This window comes from Chiloscyllium plagiosum, unplaced genomic scaffold, assembly GCF_037043375.1.
Source record: "Chiloscyllium plagiosum isolate Xiang-an unplaced genomic scaffold, Cpla_swu_hap1 HiC_scaffold_28, whole genome shotgun sequence".
Lineage (NCBI taxonomy): Eukaryota > Metazoa > Chordata > Chondrichthyes > Orectolobiformes > Hemiscylliidae > Chiloscyllium > Chiloscyllium plagiosum.
Genome location: NW_028270166.1, coordinates 4,399,328 through 4,419,906, shown reverse-complemented (window position 1 = coordinate 4,419,906; position 20,579 = coordinate 4,399,328). Strand labels below are relative to the sequence as shown.

At 46.8% G+C, this 20,579-nt stretch overlaps 1 protein-coding gene across 3 annotated transcripts in view; it reads left to right on the top strand.

The window, feature by feature from the left end:
• Positions 1–20,579, top strand: part of ano8b (anoctamin 8b) — a 129,287-nt gene that overhangs the window by 102,854 nt on the left and 5,854 nt on the right. Inside the window, exons 12-16 of one of the 3 annotated variants that reach the window (XM_043721500.2) lie at positions 4,373–4,447; positions 4,737–4,892; positions 13,085–13,798; positions 18,324–18,515; positions 19,526–19,657. In XM_043721500.2, the coding sequence (XP_043577435.2) occupies positions 4,373–4,447; positions 4,737–4,892; positions 13,085–13,798; positions 18,324–18,515; positions 19,526–19,657 (1,269 nt within the window). Of the gene's footprint in view, positions 1–4,372; positions 4,448–4,736; positions 4,893–13,084; positions 13,799–18,302; positions 18,516–19,525; positions 19,658–20,579 lie in introns of all 3 variants that reach the window. The other 2 variants (XM_043721501.2, XM_043721503.2) reach the window with 2 other exon arrangements.

The window sequence follows — 20,579 nt, the reverse complement described above, 5'->3', positions numbered from 1 at the left end:
AACCTTCAGACACCACAACCACCATCAACCTAATCCCAAAGGCAACTCCCCAGGACCTGAGCACAGAGAACCCCCTCAAGTCACAGGCCTCAGTCAATGATGGAGCCCCCCTCCCCACAAGCCCAGGGCCTGTTCAAAAGGAAAGTCTCTATTCCTCACTGTCATTCCCACTTCCCGGTGTGAAATGCAGATCTGCCCATCACCAGGAATTTGGATTGGCTGAGAGTCCGGTCTCGGCTTTCTGTCGTGCCAACACCCGGAGGAGGGGTCCACTCCTAGTCACCTTCCCCTGGGGGAGTCTGGGTCAAGCCTGATGCAGCTATAACCCCAGTGGAAGGTAGGTCAGAGAAGCTCTGGGGGAAAAGGGGGTGTGGGGACAGCAGAGGGATCAGGAAGAATTGGGTTGGGGGCACAGAAGCTATTGAGAGATTCCAGGTTTTAGAGCTGAAAGGTGAAAGGACACAGCCAGTCATTCTTGTGTCAGTTCCTTCATTGGTCAGAGTATTGAGTACAGGAGTTGGGAGGTCATATTGCGGCTGAACCGGACATTGGTTAGACCACTTTTGGAATATTGCGTGCAATTCTGGTCTCCCTCCTATTGGTAAGATGTTGTGAAACTTGAAAGGGTTCAGAAAATATTTACAAGGATGTTGCCAGGGTTGGAGGATTTGAGCTACAGGGAGAGGCTGAACAGGCTGGGGCTGTTTTCCCTGGAGCATCAGAGGCTGAGGGATGACCTTGTAGAGGTTTATAAAATCATGAGGGGCATGGATAGGATAAATAGACAAGGTTTTTTTACCTAGGGTGGGGGAGTCCAGAACTAGAGGGCATAGGTTTAGGGTGAGAGGGGCAAGATATAAAAGAGACTTAAGGGGCAACATTTTCACGCAGAGGGTGGTACGTGTATGGAATGAGCTGCCAGAGGAAGTGGTGGAGGCTGGTACAATTGCAACATTTAAGAGGCATCTGGATGGGTATATGAATAGGAAGGGTTTGGAGGGATATGGGCCGGATGCTGGCAGGTGGGAGTAGATGAGGTTAGGCTATCTGGTCAGAATGGACGAATTGGACTGAGCAGTGTGTTTCCGTGTTGTACACCTATGTACACAGCAGACTCTATGTCTGCTCGGCGTTAAATTTAGAAGCAATGATATTCGAGATTCAGTCAAGCACAACTGCAGCCCAGTAGTAGACTCTAATTCGAGCCTAGGTGCCTCCAACAGCCCATGGTGTCGCAGTTATCTCTCAGCTTCCCCCCTGCCCCCCCCCCCACCTCGCTGATTCAGCGATGTGCCTATACTTATGGAGCTGAAGATCCCTTTAACCTTTTGCCCAGCATGCTGTTGGGCCTGTGATAATGGTGCTATATCACAGTGTGGAGACATCTTGGTGTGTCCTTCCCTAGGGTTCACTGGGATGATCCCAGGTATGGAGGGATTGTTTTAAGAGCAAAGGTTAATCAGGTTGGGACTCTACTCACTGGAGTTTAGAAGAATGAGGTGATTTCATTGAAACATGTTTAAGGATTTTTAAGGGGCTTGACTGTAGATCCTGAGAGGATGCTTCCCCTCGTGGGGAGAGTCTAGGACCAGACGGCACAGTCTCAGAATAAAGGGGGAGCATTTTCAGACTGAGATGAGGAGGAATTTCTTCTGAGAAGTTGAAAAATCATTGAAAGTCCTTGCCACAGAGAGCAGTAGGGGGCAGAGTCCTTGTGTATATTTAAGGCTGAGATAGATTCTTGTTCAATCAGGGAATCGGTGGTTATGGGGAAAGGGTGGGAAAGTGAATGTGAGGAATGTTGAATCAGCCATCATCTTATTGAATGGTGGAGCAGGCTCGAGGGGCCGAATGGCCTCCTCCTGCTCATACTTCTTATGGTCTTCTGGGTCAGAGCTACAACCACCTCATTTTGAGACACTCTGCCTCAGTCTTAACCTCATGATGCTATCCACTGGATGTGCACAGAACCATCTTCTCTCTGACTATATGGTGTATTTGTCACTGATTCACTCTTGATCCTGTGCTAAATCCTGTCTCTGGTCTTTGGCTCAAACTCACTGTGTGCGTAAGAGCCTCGCAGCCAGCAATCTTCACCCCAACACTCTCAGCTGGATCTGAACCTGGATTCAATTCTGTGAACTCTGCTTTCTTTCTGCAGATATACTGGACCTTTTGTGTCTCTGGTTGGCACAACACTATCCTGGTTAGTCTCCTACCTTCACCCTCTACAAACAATAGCTCATCCAAAACTCTGTCACCCTGTGTCCTGACTCACTCCACATCCTGTTACATTGAGAAATGGCCGGGCTGGTCACTTGCAGCAACAACTTGCATTTGTAGAGTGTCGTTAATGTTGTAAAACTACCCAATGCACCTTAAAAGAGAACTGTCAAACAAGGGTAGCCACATCGGAGATTTTAGGGCAGGTGATCAGGAATTGGTTTACATCATAGTTTTTTCAAAATGGACTCACGGGGTGAGGGCATCACTGGCTGGGCCCAGCATTAATTGCCCATCCCTAGTTGCCCCTTGAGAAGGTGGAGGTGAGCTGCCTTCTTGAACCACTGCAGCCCATGTTCTGTAGGTAGATGCCCGTAGTGTTAGGTGAAGGGGTAAATGTAGGGGGATGGGTCTGGGTGGGTTGCTGTTCGGAGGGTCAGTGTGGACTTGTTGGGCCGAAGGGCCTGTTTCCACACTGTAAGTAATCTAATCTAATCTTAGGGAGGGAATTCCATTATTCTGATCCATTGACAGTGAAGGAACAGCGATATATTTCCAAGTCAGGATGGTGGAGGACTTAGAGGGGAACTTGCAGGAGGTGCTGAAATACATGTATTACTGTTCAGTCACTGTCACGGGGTCAAAGTCCTGGAGTTGATACAGTCTTGGAGATTTTACAGCATGTAAAGAGGTCCTTTGATCCATCAAATATTCACTTGTTCTATTCCATTTCCCAGCACTTGGCCTGTAGCCTTTTGTACTGTGACATTTCAGGTGCTCATCTAAATACTTCTTAAATGTCTTCTGCCACCATTACAGACAGTGAGTTGCAGATCCCCACCACCCACTGAGTGAAAAGATGTTTCTTAAAATCCCCCCGAAACCTTCGACTCCTTACCTTAAAACTGTGCTCTTGGTTATTGACTCTACTAAGGGTTTGTCTTTATCTGCATCGTCGATGCCCTCAGAACTTTGTACACCTCAATCTGATTCCCCCTACTCCAAGCTGCCCCTGCTCAAGGGAAAACAACCCCAGCTTATCAGCTCTGTCTTCAAAACAGAATCACTCTAATCCTGGCGAAACTCCTCTCCAACCCCTCCAGTGCAATCACATCCTTCCTGTCGTGTGGTGACCAGAACTATACACAGTGTTGCAGCTATGGCATAACAAGTGTCTTATGTACAGCCCCATCAGAACTTCCCTGTTCTTATGTTCAATGCCTTGACTAATAAAGATCAAAAGTCACATGACACCAGGTTACAGTCCAACAGGTTTATTTGAAATCACTAGCTTTCAGAGTGCTGCCCCTTTGTGAAGTGAGCTTGTCCACCCCAGTTCAACCCCAGCACCTCCACATCTTGACTAATAAGGACGAGTATCCCTTGGCAACTCGCTTCCTAACAGCAGATTAAGGCAGAAAGTCATATTGTGGTGATGTCACTGGAGTAGGAACCAGAGGGCTATACCACTGCTCAAATCGCAGTGTGGCAACTGAAATGTAAATTCAGTTAATAAACATGGGATGTGAAGCCAGCATTAATGAGGTGACCATGGACTGTCATAAATAACAAGTGTCTGTAGGGGAGGAAATCTGCTATTGGTGTGTCCTGACATAAACTCTGGCTCTAGAAACCACTATTACACGTTATTATGCTGTTGCTTACTGTAAAAATAAATCTCTCTGGTTCACTAATGTCTTTTTTATGAAAAAGCAAAGGTGATGTGAGAAAAAGCTTTTTAGCCCAGCAAGTAGTTAGGGTATGGAAAGCACTGCCTGGAAATGGGTGAGGGCAGGTTCAACTGAGGTATTCAAGAGGGGGCCTTGGATGGTTAATTGGTGAGCAGGGATATGGGGAAAAGGCAGGAGGCTAACACTATATAACAGAACCAACTCAGGAACGATAGGCCAAATGGCCTCCTTCTGTAACAACTGTGATTCTATGCTGGCTGTGACTGCAGACTCAATTGCAGTTATTTGCAATGTTCCTCCTAAATCCCTCAGTTCCAGGACGGCTAACAATGGCTAGCTCCCGTGAGAAACAAAAACCAAACAACAACCGAAAACAACAACGTGAACAATAATCAGGGCGGTTTGATGTTAATTCTCAATATGGCTACCCTAATCCTACAATTTGTTTCTCTTCCCAGTTTCAGTTTGTAAATTCGTATCTTAGTCTTTTCTACATCGGATTCTACCTCAAAGACATGGAGCGCCTCAAAGAGGTAAGATCTCATTTCTCCCCCCCTCTTACTGCATAACCCCATTCTTCGATAAACTGGCCTTTTCTGTGCTGGGAGGGGCTGTCACAGGCAGAGATGTCTTTTGGGTTGGGGCTTGCAGTCACTGCAGCTTCTTTGCAAGTTCATCATTGCATTTGCAAACCCCCTCCCCCTGTCGCCTCTCTCAGCCACCTGCCTGAAGGCAGAGGTTGTGAGTCACAGCTGTGTGTCCAGTCTTCCTGCATTTCACTTGTCTTTTCATTTCTCTGTTTCTTTCCTCTCTCCTCCACAGATGTTGATAGTCTTCTCCCTTTCCAAAAGTCTTATCCGTCAGCTAAAAGATGCCCTTCTCCCGTACATTGTACTCAAAATCTATCTCCTCATCATCTTCAAACGAAACATGGTGTCCAGGGTCTTCATTGTCTGCTCTCGATGGTTTCAGTGCCAAGTACAAACAACCTTGGTCTGTTCGTGCATGCTTTGCAGTTTGGGGCACAGCACAGAGTTCAATCCAGGCAAAAACCCTTGGCTTCATTCTGGCAGAGAACCCTCCCCCAGATTATTAACTCACACTCATTTCTGAAGGGCAGGCTGTGATCAAACAATTCCAAACCTGCCTTAGATTCATCACACTTTTTTAAAAAACCTGTTCCTCAAAGATTACCCTTGCCAAAAAAAACCACCATTGAGAGGAACATCAAATAATTCCTCATGTAAACTGAAACAGATTATTTCAGAAGGCAGCGAATGTGATCTGAATCACATGAGGAAATAGATTCCCTTTCACGTTCATTATTTATACCAGAAGTTATAAAATTTAGTTTTCATTCACGCTTCATGTTTTTCCCTTGAAGATATGTGTGATTTAATCAGGATTCCCAGTTTGACAGCCAGCTCTTGCCATTCTCTTAGTTTTTTGGCATTTCTCCCAGAAACTGTAGAGTGAGGGTCAAAGGTGGGATAGGGCTTGTGGGTGGTACATGGTCAGTGTGTGTGTGGGACCCATACCCCAGTGAGAGTCTGTGTGTGTGTGGGACCCATACCCAAGTGAGAGTCAGTGTGTGTGTGGGAGCCCGTACCCAGTGAGAGTCAGTGTGTGTGTGGAGGAGTAGGGGGGGGGGGGTTAGCCTGTACCCCAGTGAGAGTCAGTGTGTGTGTGGAGGAGTGGGGGGGGGGGGGGGGTTAGCCTGTACCCCAGTGAGAGTCAGTGTGTGGGGGAGCCCATGCCCCAGTGACAGTGTGTGGGATTCTGTCTGAATTGATTGCAAAATGGGTTAGATGTGCAAAGAAAGAAGGTATTTAACCATTTTTTATCATTTCCAAACTCTGCTCATTCTGATCAATACATTATTGATTAATTACAGTCTGTTGTTTGAGATTGTACAGAAACCAGAGCTGGGTGTGTGGAATCAAGTCAGATTGTGAGTGTTAATCCATCCTGTACTCTTGTGTTAAACTTCACATTACAAAATACCTCCTTCCCATTCCTGCAGTGCCAAGCTTCCATTGAACAGCCAATGTGAGTGACTAATGCATCCCCTGCATCCCCCAGTACAGAGTTCTGTATCAGACAGGTTTATTTCCCCTATTTGTGTTCACTCGATCTCCCTGGAAGTGAGGGACCTGTCAGATTGAACCGCGTGGAACACTCCGAGGAGGAATGCTTGAATCTGCTAGCTTGCTGATCTGAAGGAAGAGAAGAGGAGAGAGGAGGAGCCAGCTGATTGTGTGGGAGCATGGAATGAATGAATTGATTGATACAGTGTCTGGGGCTGTTTTTGGAGAAGACTATATGGCATGCATAGCAAATCCAAACAAATGCAGTTTCAGATTTTTTACAAAAAAAGCAACTTTGCATCTTTTGAAAAGCCCAAGGGACCGTGTTGCATGTAAAAGGCTGCTCCAGGAATCCATTGTACTCTAACACTGAGCAGTAACTTTCGAAGATTGGTCTTTATTTCAGCTCTAACACTTTGGAGAGTGAGCTCGGCAAAGCATGAGCTGTTTGCTAGACCCATATGAAGCCACTGTGTGTGACTGAGTGAATTCTACATGAGGGACAGTGTCTAGCCATAATGCATGTGATAGGAGCATGTGTATTACTGATGCATATACACGGTTTGTCAATTATTAATGAAATCCTGGAGAACAGCTAGATCAGCACAGGTTTGGAAAGTTGGTAAAATCTCTCTCAGCAAGCTTCTGCATCCGATTGGTTAAGATGGCATGGGATCAAGCCCAACTCCAGCACGTAATTTCATTGGCTTTCCCATTGCAAGCCTGAGGGAGTGCTGCTTTGCCTGAGATACTGTCTTCAACGAGGAGTCGTTAGTATGAAGCTCTGTCTGCCTTCTCTGATTGCTGTGGAAGATTGCAGAGACACATTGTTGGACAAGAGCAGGGAAGTTATTCGCAACATCCTTATCTCTCCTTAAACACCTGGAAACAGACTTTCCAGTCACTATCCCATCACTCCCTAATTCACAGAAGGAATTCTTTATAAAGGGATGTGGCTGTGTAAGGATTAGTTAATGATAGATGTGTGGCTAGTTGAGAATTAGTTAGCGATGGGTAAATGGCTGATTAAGAATTGGTTAGTGTTAGGGGTGCGACTGGGAAAGGATTAGTTAAGGGTATGTTTGCAGCTAGTATGGGCAGCAGTGTGTCTGGTTCAGGATTAGTTAGTGGTAGGGGTGTTTTTGGTTAAGGATGAGTGAAGGATGAGGGTGTGATTGGTTAAGGATTAATTTGCAATTAGTGAAGGATTAGTTAGTGGTGGGATGCAACTGATTAAAGATTAGATAAGGATAGGTGTGTGGCTGGTTAAGGATTAGTCAGTGGTAGGATAGCAGATAGTTAAAAATTGATTAATGGTAGAGGTGTGGCTGGTTGAGTTTAGTTAGTGGCAGGATTGCAGCTGATTAAAGATTAGTTAGGGCTAGATGCGGCTGGTTAAGGATTAGTGGTGGGTATGCAGCTAATTAAGAATTTGTTAAAGGTAGAGGTGTGGCTGGTTAAGGTTAGTTAGTAGTAGAGGTGTGGCTGGATGAGATTAGTTAGTACTAGGGATGTGGCTAGTTAAGATTAGTTAGTGGTAGGGTTGTAACTGGTTAAGGATTGTTTAGCGGTAAGGGTGTAGCTGGTTAAGAATTGATTAGTGACAGGTATTACTATTCATTAGCGGTAAACCATTTTGGAACTCCCTGATGATGTGAGAGGTGCAATGGGAAATAAAGGCAGGGGGAGGGGGGGGGCATCTTGTTTCTCCCCTAACTGCAGCGATGCAAAAAACTCCTGATCATAGACGTGGAGAAGGAAACTTCCTTTTCAATTTGAGAAGCAAAGAGATACTGCAGAGGTATGGGGGAGATTCCCTCTGTGTGGGTAAGGCTCCCTCTGCATGGAGGAGGCTCACTTCACATAGGTAAGGCTTCCTCTGCATGGGGGAGCCTCCCTCTGTGTGGGTAAGGCTTCCTCTGTGTGGGGAGGCTCCCTCCATGTGAGTAGGTCATGATGAGCTGAATGGCCGATCCTATGGGGATGTATTGAGTAACCTGTCAGGGAGACTCTATATTCTCAATACCAGCTCGGAGAGTCTGTCCTGCCAGAGATTCCCAACACAAGGTCAAAGAAATGTTTGCTTGGAATCTTTATTTCTCAGCAGTTGGATGAGAACTGGCAGGGAATTCTTTATCCCTGCCATTCTGCCAAAGGCAATGGGAGATGATGCAAACGATCCCTTGCTTTTCGCTGACTTCAGCTGGTCTGTGCAATAACAGTTTTGTTGTTTCTGCTGCATTTGGATAGCTGCCAGTCGTCAGCCTCTGTACCCAGCCTGATACGAGCCTCAGTGTGTCAGTAAGCACCCACTGGTCAAGCTCCGAGATGTCTGTCCCTACCCAGCCGCGTCATTTCTCACCTTAACACCCACCCCAAGACTTGGCGAGCAACGTGAACTAAACCAATTAGCTGGGCATCACTTGCAGTAACGGGATCTTGCTGTGTTCAACTTGACCCTGTTGTGTTTCCGACATTGCAACAGTGTCCCTCATTGTTTGTAAAACCCTTTGCAATACCCTGAGGTCATGAAAGGTGCTATATAAGTACAAATTCCCCCTCCCTCCCCACTTTTCACCCTGTGATTCCAGCATCTCCTTTCATTTATGTAGTGCCTACGCAGCCAGTGGAGTACTTTTTGATGTATAGTCACAGCCCTAATATAAGAACAGCCAGTTTGGGGATAGATTGGATATCCCTACACCCACCTCCCCCCTCCCCCCACTTCCAACCCCCACACCCCTAACCCTACAGATGCCTAGACCATGAACCTGAGACAATGGCTGCGCTGTAATGGAGCGGGAATCCAGAGATCTGAACTAAACATTGAGAACAAAACTTCAGTTCCCATCACAGCCATAGTGGAGTTTAAAACTAATTAAACAAATGTGAAATAAACCATTCTGTTGTGTGTAAGAGCACTCCTGGATTCAATAGGAAAAATAAATAATCCTGAAATTTAAAATAAAAAAACTAGACTCAATAATGAAGACTATTAAACTACTAGATGGTCCCAACAAACCGTCTGGTTACTAATGCCCCTTTCGGGTATGAAATGAGTCACATTCCCATCGCCAACCAGCCCTTAACCAGCCACCCCGTACTATTAATTCTTAACCAATCTCTCCCACTAACTAATGCTTAACCAGTCACAACCCTATTATTAACCAATGCTTAACCAGCTTTAAAAACATTTTTTCTTAATTCATGGGATGTGTGTGTCACTGGCTTAGGCCAGCATTTATTGCTGTGGGTCTGGAGTCACATATGTAGACCAGACCAGGTAAAGATGGCAGTTTCCTTCCCTAAAGGATATCAATATACCAGTTGGGTTTTTATGAAAATTTACCATTGATTCATGGTCATTATTGGACTCTTAATTCCAGACCTTTTTTATTGAATTAAAATTCAAATTGGGTCGCAGAACATTACCTGGGTCTCGGGATTAACAGTGCAGCGATAATACCCCTTCACTATACTGTTGCTACACCTGTATAACTAACTAATCATGAACCACCTTTACTCCCACCACTAATCCACCCTTAACCAGCCACACCACTACCACTAATTAATCCTTAACCAGCTGCACCTCTACCATTACTAATTCTTAACCATACTCTACCTCTAACCTGCTGTGGAGTGGCCCTTCTGATCTGTCGCTCTGCACTATACTTACCTGTCCTGCTATCCAACCCCCATTAGCTATTCCCTACACTCCCACTGATGCCTGTCCCCCCACCACGGCCAGATCAGAGGGGCTATTCATTTGAGAGCAGGGGTGGGGTTAAAAGTCTCTGTGTTCTGTCACTGCAGCTTGGCCACAATGACTGGTCTCCTGCAGTCACGGCAGAGGTACTGAGTTTAGTCAGGCTGTAACAGGCACCGTCGCCCGGCCCCATGCCGAGCACAGCACTGCAGCTCAGGGCCAGCAGACTGCAGTGCAGCCGTTGATTGCCCTGAGTCAGCACAAACTGCACAGGAGACAGGCAAGATGGGAAGGCAAACACGCTTTCATGTGAATTCAGTCCTTACTCCAAACCAGAAATCCTGCAGCCTGGGGTCAGGGAGTAAGGGGAGGGCAAGGGTTAGGGAAGAGGGGGAGGTGAGAGGGAAGACAAGAGGAGAGGGGAGGTTGACGGTAGGGTGTTGGGAGGGGGAGGGAGGGGGGAGAGGTTGCAGCAACACTGAATGTTGCCATGCTTTTCCCTCTTGGTATTATGGATAATTTGTTTACTAAGTAAGAAATTGCCACTCTCTCTCTCCCACCTCCCACTTATTCCCTTCCTGGATTTACCTCCCCTCTTTGTTTATTCATTCATGGGAATGTGGGGGCTCAGTGGCTGGCCCGTTCCTAACTGCCCTCTTTGAGGGGGCCTGCCTTCTTCACTCACTGCAGTCTGTATGCTCTTCAGTCTCCCTGCACTCTCTCCCCTATCCGTCCCTCACTCCTTCCCCCACCTTCTCTTTGCCTCCTCCCTCACCTCCTCCTCTCCCCTACTCCCACCTCTCTGCTTCTCCTGATCTATTCTTAGTGCCATGTCCCACACGCTTTCTCTGACTCAACAGTTTTCTCAGTCAAAGTGTAGCACTGGAAAGGCACAGCAAGACAGGATAGTGAAGGCAGCGTTTGGTATGCTTTCCTTTATTGGTCAGAGTATTGAGTACAGGAGTTGGGAGGTCATGTTGCGGCTGTACAGGATATTGGTTAGGCCACTGTTGGAATATTGCGTGCAATTCTGGTCTCTCTCCTATCGGAAAGATGTTGTGAAACTTGAAAGGGTTCAGATAAGATTTACAAGGATGTTGCCAGGGTTGGAGGATTTGAGCTAGAGGGAGAGGCTGAATAGGCTGGAACTGTTTTCCCTGGAGCGTCGGAGGTTGAGGGGTGATCTTATAGATGTTTATAAAATCATGAGGGGCATGGATAGGGTAAATAGACAAGGTCTTTTCCCTGGGATGGGGGAGTCCAGAACTAGAGTTTAGGGTGAGAGGGAAGAATTTAAAAGAGACCTAAGGGGCAACATTTTCATGCAGAGGATGGTGCGTGTATGGAATGAGCTGCCAGAGGAAGTGGTGGAGGCTGGTATAATTACATTTAAAAGGCATTTGGATGGGTATATGAATGTGGAGGGTATAGGGGGATATGGGCCGGGTGCTGGCAAATGGGACTAGATTAGGTTAAGCTATCTGGTCGGCATGGATGGGTTGGACCGAAGGGTCTGTTTTAATGCTGTACGTCTCCATGACTCTGAGATTAGGCAGCATCCGAGGAGCAGGAGAATCGATGTTTCAGGCATCAGCCTTACACCAGGAATCCCAGAAGGGTTTATGCTTGAAACATCGATTCTCCTGCCCCTCGGATGCTGCCTAACCTGCTATGCTTTTCCAGCGCCACATTTTTTGGTTCTGGTCTCCAGCATCTGCAGTCCTCACCTTCTCCTGAACAGTTTTCTGAGCAAATGAGGGAAGTATTAGGATTTTACCCTGAGTTTGGGTCCATCCCCCTGGGTTCGGGTTCATGTTGAAACTGTCGACATTGTGGCCTTGAGCAGGTTTACAAAGACAGGGAAAGGTGAGGCAGTAATGGATTGATTTGCAAACCAGACTGACGCATAATGAATGATGTAAAAAAAAGTTTGACTTTCTGTTGCGCCATTCACAGCCTCAGATTATCTCATGGATTTACAGCCACTGACACACCTTTTAATGTTGTCAATGCAGCAATGTAAGAAACGTGACAGCCAATTTACACAGTAAGATCCCACAACACGGAGCCAATGGTCAGCTGATCTGAATAAAGAGGGAATGACAACAGGAGAGGCTGGTGAGATGCTGGCTTTAATATCTCCCCTCAATGATGAAACCTCAAACAGTTCAGCATTCCCTCAGTACCGTGCCGAGAGTGGGGTTTTGGATCCCTCGCACATACTGGAATATTTGACCGACTTTGAGATATTTCTAAACAAACAATCTGAAAATCAGAGAGCCATACTGATTCAGGAAGAGGCCAATTATATCTGCACTCAGCTATTGATATTTCCCAGGATTTACTCCTTATCCATGTGGATTACAGCATGGGTACAGTGGACAATTCCAACTAGGTTTGCTAAAGATGGCTCACACCAACGGAGAAATATTAATAATTGCAAAAATAATGATTGATATTACACTGCAACTGATGAATATTAATTGGGGATATAACAGAGATGAGTTAGGATGGGAGATATGATTGGCTCTGGGAGTGAGAGAATTAGCAGCAGGGCTGCCCAGAAAGCATCGATTAAATGTTATAAAGACAGCACCAGACTGCAGCAAATCCCTTCCCCCCCCCCCCCCCCCCCCCCCAACACACACACAGACACTCACACTCGCGCACCCCCCCAGACACACACTCACACACCCCTCGACACACACACAGACACTCCAATCGCACACAGACACAGACCACACACACACACTCACTACAGACACAGACTCTCACTCAGACAGACACATACTCACTCACAGACACACACACCCCAACCAAGGGAATACAATAATGACATCAGCCCTTGCTCAAAGACTCACTTGTAGATTTACAAGATCTGCAGCATCACGTGATCATCAAAAGGCTAGGCACACAGAGAGAGGACAATTGTTTAGAAATATGCAGTTAAACACAGGACCAGAAACTGTGTCCCAGCACTGACTCTGTGTGTGTGTGTCTAAAACAGGGGACTGAGTGCCACACTGAGAGAGAGAAAGTGTGTGTGGGTGGGTGGGGGTGTGTGGGTGGGGAGGTGGGGGAGGGGGGGGGAGACTGAGCGTATATTAAACCTGTTTTTCTTTCTGGAACAATATCCATGGACATTGCAGATGATTGCATGGGGCTGAGTAAAAGATATGATATGCTGAGGGTTTGGGAAGTGGTGACTGATTCATCAAAGCAGTTTAAAAAGGCAGTTGGTTACTGCCTTATCATTCCTGGGCCCAGCCAGGGCACCTACATCCCACAAGTGAATACAAATAATATTGACAGCTGGTGTGTGTGAACAACTGCAGCGGTGTGATCTTTATCTTGTTTTTTTATCTTTCTGTTGACAGATGTTGGCTGCTCTGTTAATAACCAGGCAGATCATCCTGAATGTGAAGGAAGTTCTGCAGCCCCTGTTCTATGAGAAATACAAGCAGGGGCACCTCACTCTGCAGGTGACAGTCAGGATGCTGAGCAATTTGTTCAGGTACACACCGCGCCAGGTCAGCGAGAGTGCACGGGCACCAGGAGAAGACAGTGCGGGACAAGCAGACGCCAACTGGGGAAACGGGCACCAGGAGCAGGAGCGCAAGTGTGAGAACGGGGCTTGTGGTGCTCCTGAGGAAGAGGAGCAGCAGAACGAGGAGGAAGGAGACAAGGATAGTGTCCTGGACTGTGGCCTTCGCCTCTCCAAGAAAGTGAGCTTTGCCGGGAGTGGGCAGAAGGGGGTGAAGGAAGAGAGGAACTATGAGATGGAGGGTCTAATACAAGGTATGCTAATGGAGGAAGGCAGTCCAATCCTGGTGGAGCGAGGGGCTGAGGGAGGACTGGTGTTTGAACTGTGTGAGCACGATATGAAGATAGAGACTGATGATGGGGACGGTGGAGAGGATGGGAAGGAGCTGAGTGTGATGCTGAGACACAGGAGGAAGGAGAAGAACACAGAGCAAGGAGAGAACAGCGAGCCCCCCAGCAACAGACTCTCCTGGATGGACCCACCAGACGATTATGATGATGCTCCTCTGACCCAGGGAGAAATTGAGAGCTGTATGCAAAAATACGAGGTCAGTGCTGGTCAACAAATCGCATACTGTCCTGTTAAACCGCACACTATCCTGTTAAACCATACACTGTCCTGTTAAACTACACACCATCCTGTTAATTCGTACACTGTCCTGTTAAACTACACCCTGCCCTGTTAAAATCACACTCTGTCCTGTTAAAATCACACTCTGTCCTGTTAAACTACACACCCTCCTGTTAAATCACACACTGTCCCGTTAAACTGCACACTGTCCTGTTAAACCACACACTGTCCTGCTAAACTACACACTGACCTGTTAAACTTCACCCCATCCTGCTAAACCACACCCTGTCCTGCTAAACCGCACCCTGTCCTGCTAAACCACACCCTGTCCTGTTAAAGACACACAGTTTTGTTAAACCACCTGCAACAGACTCCCAAATCCTTCCATAAACTCACACTCTGCTGCCTTGTCCGATTTCCCACTATCTCCTGCCCAGGCCTCAGCTCCTTGCTACTGGTCTACATTGGCTCCGCAATGAGGAATGTCTCAGATTAAAACTGGTCTCTTTAATTTCAAAACCTTCACAGCCTCACCTTTTTCATCGTGTGAGGATCTCCCCCAGACTTGGACCCTGTTCCCCAGGATATATCTGCAATCCTCCAATTCTGACCTCGTGTTCATCCCCAATTTCAAATCCCCCCAAAACTTCCACCCAGCCTCTGGAATTTTAGGTACTGGATCACTGTCCCAGCTGGGATCAATGGATGGCACGGATTGGGAATGGAGAAGGGAGTGTGTGTGTCTGTCTGAATGGATGGCTCTGTGGTTCAGTACAGACTAACATTCTGCAGATTTCTTCTGAGCAGCAGAATGTGATTTGTATTTGAAATAATCACCAGACAGGGACAGAGGGAGTCTGAAGGGGTCAATGTCAAATGTTGGCTGACAGTAACACCTTGGAACATTATACTAAATTAAAGATGCTAGATCAATACAATTGGTTGTTGTTAGAACACTCAGGTTACATGCAGTGCTTGGATACTCAATCCCCCCCTATTTACACACACACGCGCACACACACTCTCTTTCGCACACAAACTCTCTTTCTCACACACGTACACACAGAGTCAGTGCTGGGATGTTCAATTCCCCCCCGTTTTACACACATATACACACACACGTACACATTCTCTTTCATTTTCTCTTTCTCACATACACACTCTCATGCACACACATGGTCAGTACTGAGATACTCAATTGCCCCCGTTTTACACATGTATATATACACATACACGCACCTACATACACACATGCACACACACAGGCAGTGCTGAGATACTCAATCCCCTGTTTTACCTACACACACACACATACACACACACACAGACATAGTGCTGGGCCACCTCAGTCCTATTGGAGAGATTGGGTTTAGTCATGGATCACTTTTGGTTGCTCCCTCTGCTGGTGTGAAGCTGTTCCCTCTCCTGTGATGATTTCAAATTCAAATCACGTTCTACTGCTCAGAGGAAATCTGCAGAACATCAGTCTGTATTGAACCACAGATCCATCCAGACAGACACACTCCAAGTCCATTCCCAAACCGTGCCATTCCACTGATCCCAGCTGGGACAACAGTCAGGACGATGGTCTCCAGTGGTGTCCTGCATATACTAGGCACTATTAGTGGATCAGATCTTCATTTTCCCCCTTGTTTTGTCATTTCTGATTTGTTTGATCATTCTTCCAGTTTCTGAATTTTGTTCTCACCACCGAGCATTGAAAAGGGTGCATACCATCAATGCAGTGTGGGTGGGGAGATGGGGGCTGGTGGGGGGGGGTAGTCCTGCTCTGTCCCAGGTGCTGGGGTTTGGGTGGGACAGCCATGTGTAACCTGTCAGGTACTTCTTAAAGGTCCCACTGCCATTCTTTTAAAGCAGGGTACAGAGGCTGGGTGCTGATTCTCCCAGTGTTCGGGACATTATTTCTTGCTAACACCAGTACTGAAAGATGATCAGTCACTAGTGGGAATTTACTGGGAGCAAGTTGATTGTCGGATGTTCTGCATTACAACTGTCTTCGCACAAGTGCTTCTACGAAGGAGAGTGCTCCGTCTTGAGGCAGTGGAGAAGGTTTCAGAGGCTTGAGAGGATTCTTTTTTTGCAATCTTCTCCCAACCCCCTCACTTCCATTCTCCGTTCCCTGCCTTATCTCTCTTGGTCCCCTCCCTCTGTTTCTTTCCCTAGTTACCACTCTGTCCTCCCCACTCTCACCTTTATCCTGCTGACTATACCTCCCTGTATCTGCTCCTCCACACAACTCCCCTTCTTCCTCTCATCTGTTCTTTATGAAGACATGATGTCCTGATAAACTCACTGGCCTAGTCACCCAAAGGGCAATTGCTGTGGGGTTATGGGTTTAGGACCCACCACAGCAGTTGGTGAAATTTGAATTCACTAAAATCTAAATCTAATGGTGACCCTTGAAATCCTTTCTCTTGTAGTTTCCCCTAGTTTCACCTTTATTTTTATATTTCCCCCTTCCTTCTTGTCCCTTTCAGTCTCTATTTTCTCTCCCTCTGCCTCATGCTTTCAATCTTTAATCCTTTCTTGCCTTCTTTCAACCCTTCCCTCTCTCCATCCCCTTCAACATCTTTTCATCTCCTTTTCCCTCATTCTCTCCCACATTTCCCCCTTCGAGTTCACCCCCTCACATTTCACACCCTCTCTCTTCCACATTTCACTCCTCCCTCATTTCACACCCCCATGTTTAACGTCCCACATTTCCCCTTTCTCTCCTTTGTTTCACACCTCCCCATTTCAATCTCCCGTTTCCCCCTCACTCTTTCTCCCACGCTTCCCCTTTCTCTCCCACATTTCACACTCCTATGGTTTCACACACTCTCATGTTTCACCTCCCCATTTCCCCGAATCCCCCCCCCCTCCACATGCTCCCGTTTCCCCCTTCACTCTCGCTCCCATGCTTCCCCTCTTTCCTTCCCTCTCCATTACTGCCTCAGACTATTCCCCTCACTCGAACGTCCTCTCTCCTTCTCTGCTTCTTTCTTCTTCCCTCTTGGTTGCAGCACAAAGGAAGCCATTCGGCCTATCTTGCCTGTGCGGGCTCTCTCCAAGAGCAATTCAGCTCGTTGCAGTCCCTCTGCCCTTTTCCTAAGACCATAAGACATAGGAGTGGAAGTAAGACCATTCGGCCCATCAAGTCCACTCCGCCATTCAATCATAGCTGATGGACATTTCAACTCCACTTACCTGCACTCTCCCCGTAGCCCTTAATTCCTTGCGAGATCAAGAATTTACCAATCTCTGCCTTGAAGACATTTAACGTCCCAGCCTCCACTGCGCTCCGTGGCAATGAATTCCACAGGCCCACCACTCTCTGGCTGAAGAAATGTCTCCCCATTTCCATTCTAAATTGCCCCTTTTAATTCTAAGGTTGTGCCCACCTAACGGAAGCAAATTCCCAGCGTCCAACTTTTCGAAGCCATGCATTATCTTGGAAGTTTCTATTAGATCTCCCCTCAACCTTCTAAACTCTAACGAATACAATCCCAGGATCCTCAGCCATTCATCGTAAGTTAGGCCTCCCATTCCAGAGATCATCTGTGTGAATCTCCGCTGGACATGCTCCTGTGCCAGTACGTCCTTCCTGAGGTGTGGGGCCCAAAATTGGACGCAGTATTCTAAATGGGGCCTAACTAGAGCTTTATAAAGTCTCAGAAGTCTCCCTGTTGTTCATTAACTTCTGTCTTTTTGGATAATTATCCAATTCCCAATTAGAAGTTACAGTTGAACTTGCCTCCACCGGGCAGTACTTCCCAAACCCTAATAACCTGCTCTGGGGCAAACATTTTTCCTTGTGCTGCCTCTGATTCTTCGCACTTTTGTTTTTTTATTGTTGACCCTTCCAAAAATGGGATAGTTTCTCTGCTCAGATCCTGTATGACTTACAGCACCTCGATCAAATCATAGAATCCCTTCAGTGCAGAGAGCTGACGAGTCCACACCGACCCTCCAAAGAACTCCCACCCAGACCCAACCATCCCCACCCTATCCCTGTAACCCTGTGTTTCTCATGGCTAATCCGCTTAACCTGCACATCTTTGGGCTGTGGGAGGAAACCGGAGCACCCGGAGGAAACCCACGCAGACACAGGGAGAATGTACAAACTCCACACAGACAGGCGCCCGAGAGTGGAGTCAAACCCAGGTCCCTGGCGCTGTTGGGCAGCATCGATAACCACCAAGTCACTGTGCCTCTCAATCTCCTTTTCTCACAAGAGAACAGCCTTAGCTTCTGAAAACTATTCCCTGACATAAAATCATTCCTACTAATCAGATCTGCACCACCTTCACATTCTTCCGAAACCAGAATGCACTAATTCAGAAATATAACCCCCACTGAGCCAATGGTTTAGAAAGACGTCTCATAACCCCCTATGCATTCTATGCCTCAATGTAATGTCTTTTTAACCACTTTCTGCCCAGCCACTTTGAACAAATGATTTGGTTCACATCTTCTCCAAGGTTCTTCCCTCGTTTTCACAGGACACTTTCCAGGATTATCAGGAAATGTTTATCCAGTTTGGGTATGTGGTGCTCTTCTCATCTGCGTTCCCCCTCGCTGCCATGTGCGCCCTCATCAATAACGTCATTGAGATCCGCAGTGACGCCTTCAAATTGTGCACTGGTTCCCAGAGGCCATTTGGCCAGAGAGTGGACAGTATTGGCCAGTGGCAGGTAGGACAAACATTCACCCACATCAAGTTAGTACTGTCTTCACATGAATGTGAAATCTAAGCTTTACCTGCAAGAGCTGTTATTCGCTACAACATACACATGGAAACTATTCACTATAAAAACACCAAGGCTGCTATTCACTATAATATACACAGGGTCTGCTTTTCCCTATAACATGCACAAGGACTGTTATTCTCTAATATACATAGAAACTGCTATTCTCTATAATAATACACAGGGTCTGCTATTCTCTAATGTACACAGGGTCTGCTATTCCCTGTAATATAGACAGGGACTGTCTATTTTCTCATGTACAGAGGGACTGCTATTCTTTATAATATACACAGGATTAACTGTTCTATATAATCTACATAGAGACTGCAATACACCGTGTACTCTATAATAGACAGAGGGCATATATTTCTATTTAATACACATAAGAACTGCTGTTCACTACAATATACACAGGGAATGCTAATATCTATAATATACTCAGTGACCGCTCTTCTCTATAATATGAACAGGGGCTGCTATTGGCAATAATGTACACACGGATTGCTATTCTCTATAACATACACAGGGAGTACTATTCTTTACAGTATACACAGGGACTGCCATTATCTCTAATATACAGAGACTGCTATTCTCTATAACATACACAGGGGTCGCTATTCTCTGTAATCTACACAGGGACTGCTATTCTCTAAAATTGAGAGAGAAACTGCAATTCTGTAAAACATACACAAGGTGTGGTCATATTTGATCCAGTCCACTGCAGTTTTATTGGTAAAATGTTGTATAGATTGCTCTGTGTATGAAGATCTACAGTAGGATTGATGGTGCTTTCCTTTCAATGAAATGGAACTGAGGGTTGTTTCTTTGTGTTAACATTGCTGCTCACTGACCTGGAGCTAGTTGCTTTGTGCTGATCCTGTGCAGGTTACCCTGAGGCTGGATAAGGGGGAGTCTGTGCCTCAACTGACCCTCAGTTTCTCACTGTTTCCCCACAGAATGTGATGGAGGCAATGGGAGTGTTAGCCATTATCGTGAACTGCTATCTGATTGGCCAGTGTGGACAACTTCAGCGCCTTTTTCCCTCACTCAGTCCCGAGATGGCCATCATCCTTGTAGTGGTCCTGGAGGTAAAAGGGGTGTGGAGTATATTAACCAGATGAAAGTGAGGACGGCAGATGCTGGAGATCAGAGTCGAGAGTGAGGCGCTGGAAAGACACAGCAGGTCAGGCAACTTCTGAGGAGCAGGAGAATTGACGTTTCAGGCATAAGCCCTTCATCAGGAATGAGACCTGTGGGCCCGGGGGGTGCTGAGGGGTAAATGGGAGGGGGGTGCGGTTGGGGGGGAAGGTAGCTGAGAATGCAATAGGTAGATGAAGGTAGGGGCGATGGTGATAGGTCAGAGAGGAGGGTGGAGCGGATAGATGGGAAAGACTATGGACAGGTCAGGAGAGTGATGCTGAGTTGGAGGCTTGAGACTGGGATAAGGTGGGGGAAGGGGAAATGAGGAAACTGGTGAAATCTACATTGATCCCGTGTGGTTGCAAGGTCCATAGACAGAATTTGAGGCATTCTTCCTCCAGGCATCAGGTGGTTAGGGTTTGGCAATGGAGGAGGCCCAGAATATGCATGTTCTTGGGGGATTGGAGGGGTGTTGAAGTCAAGGGAGTCGTGAAGGGAATGGTCTCTCCGAAATGCTGATAGAGGTGGAGAGGGAAATACATCCCTAGTGGTGCGGTCTGTTTGTAGGTGGCAGAAGTGGCGGAGGATGATGTGATGTATCTAGAGGTTGGTGGGGCGGAAGTTGAGGAACGGGGGTGGGTGTTCTGTCCTTGTTGATTTGGAAGGGGTGGGGTTCAAGGGCAGAGATGCAGGAAATGGTTGAGATATGCTGGAGGGCATCATCAACCACGTGAGAGGGGAAATTGCAGTCTTTGAAGAAGGAGGCCATTTGGGATTTTCTAGGATGGAATGGATCGTCCTGGGAACAGATGCGGCAGAGGTGGTGGAGTTAGAAATAAAGGATGGCGTTTTTACAGGGGGCAGGATGGG